The 11,366-nt window shown below is 53.4% G+C and overlaps 1 protein-coding gene across 1 annotated transcript in view; it reads right to left on the bottom strand.

The window, feature by feature from the left end:
• Positions 1 to 11,366, bottom strand: part of FRMD4A (FERM domain containing 4A) — a 306,388-nt gene that overhangs the window by 12,026 nt on the left and 282,996 nt on the right. The window contains exons 18-22 of the mRNA XM_007460894.1: positions 10,247 to 10,303; positions 8,625 to 8,862; positions 7,649 to 7,816; positions 4,922 to 5,784; positions 2,520 to 2,616 (exon numbers count right to left, since the gene is read on the bottom strand). Of these exons, the coding sequence (XP_007460956.1) occupies positions 2,520 to 2,616; positions 4,922 to 5,784; positions 7,649 to 7,816; positions 8,625 to 8,862; positions 10,247 to 10,303 (1,423 nt within the window). The remainder of the gene's footprint in view (positions 1 to 2,519; positions 2,617 to 4,921; positions 5,785 to 7,648; positions 7,817 to 8,624; positions 8,863 to 10,246; positions 10,304 to 11,366) is intronic.

Below are 11,366 nucleotides of genomic sequence, written 5' to 3'. Positions count from 1 at the left end.
TCTTTCCTTCTGGAAGTTATGATACATACGGGCAAAGGCAACACAGATGCAGCACATCTGAGATCACAGACGCATGAACAGTGAAGGGGGAAGGCGGTAAGAACGAAACATGCCCTTACGATACCTCTATTCATCAGTACTTTGGTGAGTTGGAGACTCAGACCCATCCATAATGGGCGAGTTTTCTGTTGCTTCTCTGAACAAAGGAAAGCAGAAGGAAGAGAAGAGAGGTCAGGTTAAAGAGAGGAGCTGACACAGACACGACGAGTAGCTTATTAATGCACTGGAAAGCCCAGCTGACTACGCACCCAAGCGCTAGTGACACATAACACACGCCTTGCGCAACTTTCAGCCCCCTCGCGGGCGTCGAAGACCTCTTTAGTTTTGTTAGGAAGGCAGCCAGGCTTTGGCACTTTTGACCCATTTCGTATTTTCTTGTCACATCACAGAGAACAGTTATTGTTCGTTAATGATAGTTCAACTCAATCTGATGAAAGAGTTTAAGGACCAGAATTCCTTTTTGTTTCAAATTGGTCTCGAATCCTCACTAGCTGTGTGTGATCCAACATGGGCATGTTCCCAGATCCACTTCAGGGGAAAGGCAGGTGAGGGGTGCTCATAAGTTCCAAAGCCTGCTGTCCGTCAAGTAACAGTCATGTATTTAGATCAGGTGAGACTGGGTGTGATCCAGAAAATTTGGAGAAGCCAGAAAGACAGCCTGAAATCTGAAGGTCCTTATCCGGGGTGAGATGGGTTAGCCAGTGGAGGTACCATATACACAGAAGACCTGTCATTCTTCTTATGAATCTATCTATCTTCTTGAAACTCTTGGGCCCCCAAGCCCTGCAGCAGCTGCCTGACCACACGAGCTACAGCTGGGGTGTGGATGGTACGTAAGGTAGTGTTACAAGGGTGTGTAGTAAGGACAGGGGTAGCTGCTGCCCAACAGACCAGGCAGTGGGAATGGACACAGAACACTGGCAGTTGGGACCGCAGGGTCTGTTAAATTCAAGAGAGTAAGGGGCAGCGTGGGGTGGGTCGGTGATGGATCGTCAAACCTAAGTGCATCAGAACCCCCTGGAAGGCTTGCTAACACAGACTGCCGGGCGCCACCCCGAGTTTCTGATTCAGTGGGTCACGGATGGGCCCGGCAAGTGCATTTCTAACAGGACCCCAGGTGATGCTTATGCTGCTGGTCTGGGGTACCACATTTTAAGAACCACTGGCTTGGTGGAAAAAGACGCTTCGGTGTGGGCCCACAGAGTGCAGGGCTGAAATTGCAGCACCATCCAGCTGTGCGACACTGGGAAGACACTGATTTTCTCTGAGCCTCATCTATAAAACTAAAAAAATCTGGGCACTTCCCTTGCAGGATTGCAGTGAGGATTATATGAGCTCAGATATGTCAGCAGAAGCTTCCAGCCTTTGAGTACACAGCAATCACTCAATAAATGTGAGCTCCCCTTCTGTCAAATACTAAGGCTGAATAAAGCCTGGTTTAAAATCGCCAGAGAGAAATCTGCAGCAACAAAAAATGTCTGCCAAGAACAGAGCCTGAAAGGGGGAGACAGTTCGGGTCCTGTGGTTTCCCTCTGGTGTAACTCACAGCTGTCAAATTTTCCCAGACATCCCCACGGATGCCCCAGCAAACGAGAAACTGAATAAAGCTGGATAAAGGGACCTCTTATTCCTTTAGCCCATGGATAATGATAGAATGGAGCATCCACTTAGAGTCCACGTCTTAGGAGCAACGGAAGAGGCAGGGATGGTGAGGGGAGCAGGAGGCAGGTCACGTGTATCTGCCGGACTCTTCCGTACATGAAAACATCCTAAGTGTCCATGAGGTTTACTGTGCTATGTGGTGGTCTCTGCCTACATTTAAAGCTGAAAAAGGGGCCGAGTTTTTGTTTCATCATTTAGCGTGGGCCACCTCTTCAGGGTCTCAAGGTACCCGACCCCCTTTGTTTGTTAGTTCTGAACAAGGGCTTGGCCGGGACTGAGACAGAACCTGAGCCTTCGGCTTTTTTTCCCTTAAGCAGCATCCTGACACCAAAACAGTGGACACGCTGCCAAGCATGCAAAGCAGCAGGCTGGGGCTCAGGCTGGGGCTCAGGCCGGGGGTGGGGGTGGGTGGGTTCTTGAATCTCTCCTTGGCTGGCCTGGGGTGATCGCAACCCAAGTCCAGTGCTGTCTGGAATTCTGGCCAAAGAAGCACACTGGGCTCCCTCCACATTTCCAGGACCATCACCAACTTTGAAGGGGAGAGTAGAGAGAATTCACCCGAATAAAGGGACGGTGCCGGAAAGGAGTGGGTGCAAGGTAACAGCAGTGCCTGGGGCTTCTCCGGAGAGGAAGTTTGCAGCGCTGTACATCATTCCCGGTTTCCCAGTACCTCACTCTCCCGCCGACAGACCCTCTGTCTCTAGGATCTTATACCTGCTATGCTCTAACTGACGAAGAACACGGAGGATCACTGCTAACCAGGAAGGGAGGGTCGGAGGTCTGAAGGGGGAACTCACCCGGTCCGCCAGGTTAGGATGTGGTGAGGGCTGCCGGGGGGCGTCGCTCCAACTTCACTGGACGGCGTTGAGCTTCTCTGGCTTTGAGGTAAGGCAGCTGCGTGTAGGTGGCGCAGAAGAGACACGGGTCAGACACGGGGCAGTGAAGGAGCTTCTTTCCAGAGATGCTGCCTGTGGCCCCGTGGCAGGGTCCCCGTGGGAAAACGTCCACCCCTCTCCTCTCCCCACGTTGGCCAACGACGTTTTCTCCCCCCAGCCGTGCAGCTCCATTCTGAGTCAAGCTCGCTTGGGGTCTCAGGTCCCTGCTTTGCCACTGGGAAGTGGCCACAGGTATGGCGACAGTCCCCACTGTCCTCGGAGGGGGACCTGGGCTGGCCTAGCACGGGGAGGACCTGTTTCTCTGCACAGGGCGTTTCCAGATACGGCCCCAATGTTAAAACTTTTTTATTACAAACAGAGAACCTCCAGAAAGGTTCTCTGAGCTTGTGGTCTCTGCCGTTTTAGGCTTTATAATTTACCACGTCAGGACCCTTCAAGTGGGGCAGGGCTTTCCAAAGCTCATCCAAATCTGACTACGTGGAGCTTATTGACGTGGGCAGGATTTTTTTAGTTGGGAAAACTCAGTAGGAAGTAAATCCTACTTAAATGCATCCCTCTGCTTCCTTGGGAATGCGATCTTTTTCATTAGGATGCTTAGTCTAAAATATGTTCCAAAAGATTTACCGAATCTCTTAAGGTAAAGCAGATGTACTAGACAAGTGCTACAGTTTCAACAGAACATAAATACTCCTGACCTGTCCAACCTCAGCTTCTCCTAATAGGGTTACAGGGGACCATGGTCTTTAAATGATATACATAATATATTCATTCATTATTCTCAAAATCCTCCTAGGAAGTTGATGGCATAATTCACTGGGCTGATTTTACAGACGACAGAGGAATCTGGAGAAGGTTCTCGGACCTTGAAGTCCACGGTTCTCTCACGCTTGCGTGAACCATATTTATTCCTGTCTCTGCAACTTGTCATTTGGCAATGACATAATAAACGAGTCACTGAGAATCTGGGGAGAGGACGCAGAAGCCCTGTGAGCTGGCACACCCGGGCAGCCGGCCGGTCCTTCCTTTTCGCCCTGTTCTCCCCAGGCCCCAAGCATCTCCTTCAGTCCCCCAAAGAGGAGCCCCCCCGCCCCATTTTCTGTCTATAAGATCACTCTCCCTTCCCTGGATTTTTGCCCGCCCTTAACCTTCTTTCCAGTCACAAGTCAAATCCTGAGTTGGACTTCCTTTCATTTGCTGCTCTCATTTTATTCTGGTACTTTACAAATCATTTTTCATTATGTCTCAAAATCCTCTCCCACTTACTTTCCTACAGTCAGTGTGATGCAGTCTCTTTTTTTAATTGGCTTTTATCAGGCGATTCATGATCGGGCAGCATCCCACCAACTAGAAAGGCGCTCCGATCAAGTCTCTCATCACCGCACAATCTCCCCTCTTTGTGGGTGCTAAGATATATAAATGAGTTAGCGTCTGTTGGAGCTGAAAACCCCGCAGGGACGTGGAGACTGCTGGACAAAGACTGTTTTTTTTTTTTTTTTTTTTTTTTTTTTATCATCATTATTCTTTCTTGGAGACGGAGTGGGAAGGGGATTAACTTAAGGGAGAGAACGGTTTCTTCCATTTTTCACTTGATTCGGTACTGCTCGATGCCCTGAGTACAAGGATATGCGGTAACCCTTCCTCTGATGATGAAAACTTTAAGATGTAACAACGGGGCACCAGAAGCACTTTACAAAAATTACTTTGGTCAGAACATAACATCATTGAAACGAGATCTCAGGGAGCAGTCTCGAGTTTTCCGGTAAGTCACCAGGGGAAGTCACAGGCAGAGCTCTCGCCACTTCATTCTGTAGCCGGTCTGCGCCACCTGGGGGCCAAATCTCAGGGCCTCAAGTGTTCCTCTCCCCTGCCCACTGCTGCCTCTCACCTACTACTGTCGCCCCCTTCACCAGGGTAAAGGCGCACCTTTGACTGGATAAACCCTGAAAGACACGGGCTTCACCACTGCTTGGATCTCCGTCCTTACAAGGACAAGTGGCTGCAGGGATGGTCTGCACCCCTACTCAGGAAGCTGATATGGGAGACGGCGGCGCGCGCAGTCCGCTGGGCTGGGGCGGGGCTTAGGATGCGCTTCCCCGCCCCTTCCCAGGTCTTCCTCACGCGGCAAAACCCAGGCTAGAGTGGGAGGGGTGAGGAAGGAGGGGAAGGAAGGTCTCACACACCTGACAGCTAGGTTTCTAGAATTAACCATCTCTCATTCCTGCCTGCTCTAAGAAAACCTTCAATCCCTACCAGTTCACCTCCATACCGACCAGGTGCGCGCCGAGCCGTCCGCCCCCCCTCACCTGACGTGGCCTTGCACATCTGGGGCATCCTGGTGACCCTGCTGTGCGCCACGAAGGTGCTCTGGGAGGAGGCGCTGTACTGGGAGCCGCCGTCCGAGGAGGCGGAGCTGGCGTGCGACAGGCGGCTGTGCTCCTTGTGCGAGGCGCTCGAGCGCTGGTACCACTGGCGCAGCTCGTCCGAGACGGCGGCGCGGCCCGCGCCCTTGTCGTGGGCGCCGCCGTCGCGGCCCAGCGACGGAGTCCGCAGGATCTGCGAGCGCGACGGCGTCAGGCGGCCCGCGTCGCCCTCGTCGCCGCCGCGCCAGCTCTCCCGGAACAGGCCGCCGGCCGTGTACGAGTTGGAGGTCTTGAACTGCGCCTTGACGCTGTAGTGGCCCTCCTGGTCGCTCTCCAGGCTGCGCACCACCACGGGCGTGGCGCCGCCCTCCACGTACAGCGGGTACTCCTTGATGCGGTACTGCGAGCTGGGCTGGCTCTGGCTGTGCAGGTAGACGCCGTGGCCATGGCCGCCGCCGCGCGCCGCCAGGTTGGGCATGCTGCCCGAGTTCGCCGCGCCCAGCGCGCCCGCCGCCCGCTGCCGCTGCCGCGCGCGCGCCTTGGACGGCGAGTCCTCGGCCAGCGTGGAGTAGTTGGCATTCATCTGCGCCGGGTAGTAGTGCTCTGAGCTCGAGTGGCTTGTGCACGACGAGCAGTCGTCCATGGGGTCCGAGCCGTTGCTGCTGCGAGTCCGTGGCGTGTAGAAGTCGGGGCTCCCCGTGTCGTTCTCCGAGCCCAGGAGCTTGCCCTGGGACTCCAAGCTGGAGCTCCGGTGCCGAAAGTGCAGGGCGAGGCTGTGCAGCCGCGTGGGGCTGAGGTCCACCGACCTGCGGGGAGACCACGGCGCGCTGCGTCTGGGAGCGCCCGGGGGAGGGGCTGGCGGCTCTGCGAGGCTCCGATCCCCGGACTCCGAAAGAGCGCGAGGCCGCAGGGCCCAGAGCCTCCCGCAAACGCGCGTCTAGGAGAGCGAGTCTAAGGGCGGGTCCCTGGGGATCCAGGTGCTTCCCATCCCTCCCAGGTGAAGACCGGCCGGGAGGGGACGCTGATCCCCGGAGGAGAGCCGGGCCTCCGCCGTGATTTTCGATTCCGAATGGGCGATGGGGACAAAGTGCCCACGCAAGGGCTTCTGAAAAAAGTATGCCAATAGAGCAGGTCTTTTTTTTTTTTTTTTTCCTTTTAAAGGTGGAAAGAGGTTCTATAGACAGCGAACCAAGATCGTCCCCGTTCTGGTATTATGTTAAGCCAGATGAAATGCCCAATTTTGTAGGTCAAGAAACAGCCCAGCAGAAGCAACCATATGGTTCCACCCAGTACTATTATGAGTACTGGAAAGATTTCCATTTCCCCACGAACACTTGTCTAAAACGGAAGGTTGGTGGCACATGGAACCCTTAAAAATCACGGATGCAAATACTTACCACTCCACTTCTTTGCTTACAATCCATTCTGCTCATTGGAGCCACACGATAAATATCCATCAATATGGCAGGGGGCAGAGTACAAGGACTCCACAGAAATTCACCATGGCTGGGTTGACCAAGAACAGGAAGAGGCGATTCCCAGGGCTGACTGTCACTCAGGGTACACTGCGAAGTCCCCACTGCGTGGCCCTCCTTGACTCGGGCCTCAGTTTCCTCTCTGAGGTCCCACCCCGCCCCACCACTCTGTTCTGGCCACACCGGCCTCCTGGAACATGCTGAGTGCAGGCCTGTGTCTGGGGCCTTGACCCTGTTGTTCCCTGAATACCCTTAGAGCTTGCTACCCACCCCCCCCTCCTCCATCCAGGTCTCTGCTCAAATGTCACCCTATTAGATAAGCCTTCTCCGATGATCTCCTTTAAATGGTCTCTCCCTTCACTCACTTGCCCTGTTCATTTTCCTTCTCAGTACTTATCACCACTGACTTATTTCTTTACTGTGACTCTCTTCCTACTAAAACGTCAGTCTGATGAGGGCACAGCGTGGTCTGTTTTGTCCACGGCTCTATGCCCAAGAATAGTACCTGGTACATATAGGCACTTGATAAATATCTGTTGCATGAATGAGTGAATGAGAGAATGAATGGACAAGAGACTCTTGCCTGGAGAGCTCAATCGTACCCTACATAAATGGTTCACCACTTACAGAAGATCACACCATCTGTCCTTCGAGCTGCGGTCCCTATGGACTTAGTTTTAGAGAAAATGGAGTGATGGCTTTGGTTTTGCCTCTTTTTAGGAGAGCGAGGTGTGATTCACCGAAGCCTCACGTTTGCCTGTTCCTTTTGCTCTTGAATGAATTTACACCTTGGGGCATTAAAGGAAGTCCAGGATACATGAGGACTGTCCAGTAAAGATCACCCCACCAGGGCGAGGCTGTTCTGGCCCCAGTGCTCTTCCCTGCTAACCTGGGGAGCTGTTCCGGCCTCCACTTCTGTGGCTTAGGAAAGCTCCTTCCATGCCCACTGTCTCCACGGGATTATCCAACCAACTCCCGGTACCCACTGGGCACGGACAGTGGGATATAACGTGTCTCTTGCCTCCCACGGGCTTCCGGCTGCCAGCTCAGTTCTTGATTCTGCTTCACTTAAAGAACCTACCTCGCTGGTTCAGTCCTGACTCCAGCTCTCGGCTTATCTGCGCCAGCGTGGGTCCAACAGTGCCAAATTCTACAAAGGCACATCTGGTCTAGGGAGGGAGATGGGTGGACTCACCTCGTGGAATGCACGTAGTGGGGACTCCGGACTCGGAGGTCGGGTGTGGACGGCATACTGCACTGCGAGTTCCAGGGCGGGAGGCTGCGGATGGGGCTGGTCTGCAGGGAGCTGCCTCCCCCTCCCGCTTCAGCGCAGCTCCCCGTGCTGGGGAAGCGCTTGTGGCTACTGCAAAGCAGAGGAGGCCACGCTGGTCACTGCCAGACAGAGCTGCACCTTCTTGCGGGTCGCTGACTATGTATGATGTATGGCCTTGGGCCTTCAATCTCGGTGTCGGGAAGCCTGCCCGGGACTCCCCCAGAAGTGGGTGAGTCCTTTTCCCTGACGCCCAGAGCAATGTGTGATGAAGACCCTCACCAGCCTTCTCCGGGACGGGCAGTGTGACTGTTCTGCGAAGCCCCTGCCCTGAACCACAGTTTCTGTTTTCTAAGAGACAGACATTTACCTGTCTGGGTCCCCACTGGGAGCTTTACAGGACATAACGAAAGGAAAGGAGAAGAGAGCAGCAGTCCAAAGCGCCTCCCCAAACCCCTCTCTCCCACACCAGCTGAGTGATGAGCTGCTGATTCACAGCTAAGATTGCAGCTGTCCGGCTCCAGAATTCTCTTGGCTGATAATTCAGGATCCTGAGCCACTCTGGGTTTCTTAACGAGTGGGCTCTCTCATTTGCCATTTTGGAGTACTGCTGCCTAAGATTTCCTAATTCATTAATTCCCATGGAATCTAACGACATTCAAGCCAGCGGCCAACGCGTGGATTGGGAGCCCAGACCCCCGTTTCCCTGGGAAGGACGAATCTGCACCTCGAGCATGTCAGCAGCAGAGGGCGCTGTGGCGCAGCCCTGCTGAAAGGCAGCGCCAGGGAGGCGCACCCAGGGCGGTGGGGATCGGTGGCTTGTGGATGCTACTTAGGACAGCCCTGGGAGTCTGTCCAAGCGTGGATAGTGGCCTCGTGTGGCCTTCCCGGCCCAGCTCACCTGGAGTGACTGTGGGAGGAACGCTTCTTGACCTTCTCGTAAGGCTCATCTAATGAGGACTCGCTCCACATTTTGGGCTTGATGGGCGACTTGTCATAGTCGTTGCGGTGATAGTGCATCTGCCTGAGTCCCTCCAGGGACTGCGGAGGGGGCGGCCGGTTGTGCGACGGTGGCCGAGGAGGGAGCCCTTTGTGAGGGGACTGTAAGGGGGACAGTGTGCTGGTGACCTGAGAGTCTTCTGCACAAAGAGGAAAGAGAGGAAGTGAGCAAGGGTCATCCTTCCCGCCTACCCCCGCGCCCCCCCGGACGCCGCCGCCCTACCCCAACTCCGCCCAGACATCAGCTGTCAGTGGGCACGTTCTACGATTTCACTCTTTTACCCTCAGATCAGTAAGGAAAGAGCCCCAGGCAGGAGCAAGCCTGCGATGGGAGTTGGGGCCCACGTGAAGCAACAATGCCCCTTGGGAGGTCCGGGGTCTGACACAAGGGGAGGAAACTGATCACAGGCGATGCATCAACCTCAGCTAATGACAATCTATACCTCCCACGTTACAGAGGAGTCTCCCTCAAACGTTCCCGTTTCCTCCCCTGCAGAGACTGGAGTCCAGAGAGGCCACAGGCTGGACCTCTGATATTCAAATCATGCCCCCTGCTCCCCTGCAGGCCTGTCCTTTCCTCCCACCAGTGTAATGAATTAAAATATGACAATCTGATGGCAAATAGCGGGGCCGAGACAACTGGGTAAATACCCCGCCAGACGTTCCCCACAACAACGTCAGTGATTATTATCCTTGCAGTTATTATGATGGCTAGGAGCCACGCAGATCTTTCATGTTCTCTGTCTGAATTGCCACTTACACTGCCTGCCTGAGGTTTCCCTAAAGGGCAAAAAACCTAACTGCCACTCAATAGATTTCCACGTCATTAATGCCTTGACCTCCCCAAGTTGGGTTTAAATCCATGGGAACCTTCTCAGAGATGCTTCTGGGTTTGGAATCCCTTCTTCCCCGATGTGTGGTGGTGGTGATGGGCTGGGGGGGAGGGGATGGGTCACTTCTGTTTTTGTAAGAATTTCCCAGGAAAAGATTCTGAGAATCACTAGGGTTTTAGAGGTCAATGGGAGATAAGAAGACCGTTTCCTAGGCCTGACCAGGCATCTAAAGGGACATCTCCCCTTCACTTTCACTGTTTCTCAGGAAGGTGCGGAGGCGTGTTTGCTTCTGGCTACCCCCAGGCTCTGCCAGCAGGTTTCAATCTTTGTGACCCAAACCAATGGCCATCTCTTTCCTCCAGAAATTATAAATACTCCAAAGGAAACTATGCATGGTGTTTAAATTGTCTGTTAGGTTAAAATGTGGTTTTGGCCACTAACAATGTAGAACACCATTCACGATCACCTTAAATCTTACCTCCGGGCCACAGGACATAATAAAATTCCAACAGATGTGTGTTTCTGTAGCTCCCACCCTCTCTCAGCCAAACAGACGACCAATGGGAAATGACAGAATCACAGGGAACCCAGAGCTATGTTGGTCTGGCTCCTGGCTTTCCACTGGGCTGTCCCAGACTACACACAGCTTAATCCCAGTTCTGAGTTCTCAAGCAGGAAACAGACAACCTACCATCTTCCAGAACAAGGGCATCTGACAGGGAACTGTCTTCACTGGCAATATTTCCATCTGAGAAGACAAAAAGCAAGTCTATGAGGTGAGCACATCCCTTAGACAAAGCCCTATCTGTGAAAAGAGTGGGCTTCCTGCCATCCCATACCCTCCTCTCTCAGGAAAAAACCCATGAAACACAATCAAAATGCTGTTGGGCATTTCTTTTGAGTCCCTGTGGTGGGTCATGACTCACCCCCCATCCCTGACACTGCAATGTGCCCGGTCTTTGTTTCATTGGTGACAACAATGCTCAGCAGTTTAATATCCAATATAAAGGCCACCTGACCTGGCCAAGCCATGTCATCGTCCCAGCCCATCTCTGGGCGTGTTCTGACTCAACCCGACGAGGTGAACTGCCATTTGTTCTACACAAGCGAAACTAGGGCGAGGAGCTTGGTTTGGCTCAAGTGGCAGTAAATGGCTTCTCAATAAACTTCTTGAATCATTAGCAGACAAAACAAGCTTCTAAATAAATACAGCTTCTCTCTCCAAAGCCTATTTTCATAGACACTATTCACTTAACCATGAGAACACACCCAGAGGGAGACAGAAAGGTAATCCTCCCCCTTTAACAGCTGGGGAAACTGAGGGACGTCTAGGGAGGCGTGGTTTGTCTGAGGCTGCGCCACTCTCCTGGCTAAGTCAGCAAAAGGTCCCAGGTCTTTAGATTCCAAGCTTAATGTTTTCTCTCTTCAAATAACAAACCAGGCTAAGGCGAGGAGGAACATGAATCACTCCTCTAATTGAAGTGGGCTCGTCGTGTGATGCAACGTTATTTCAAGGAGGCAGCAAAATGGAGAAGGTACAACCTTGAGCGGTTAAAAACGAACGGCTGCGGGCATAGATGGGACCAAGCTGGTCAGATAGCGATTTACAAACAGACTCTGCTGGCCATCCTCACCGAATGGCCGGCAAACCACGCTCTTTTGTGGTCGACCAGCAGGACGTCCGTCCCTCCGGTGCCCTTCCCAGGCTCTGTCAGCTTTGCTGACGTTTCCACAGTGCTGGGACCACCCCCCCCCCCCAACAAAGCCCCTTCAAGGGGGCAAAAGGGGGTCCCAAGAGGCATTAGACAGAG

The sequence above is a fragment of the Lipotes vexillifer genome, unplaced genomic scaffold (genome assembly GCF_000442215.2).
Source record: "Lipotes vexillifer unplaced genomic scaffold, Lipotes_vexillifer_v1.1 scaffold534, whole genome shotgun sequence".
Lineage (NCBI taxonomy): Eukaryota > Metazoa > Chordata > Mammalia > Artiodactyla > Lipotidae > Lipotes > Lipotes vexillifer.
Note: the sequence above shows the minus strand (reverse complement) of the source record. Positions and strands in the feature narration are given on the sequence as shown.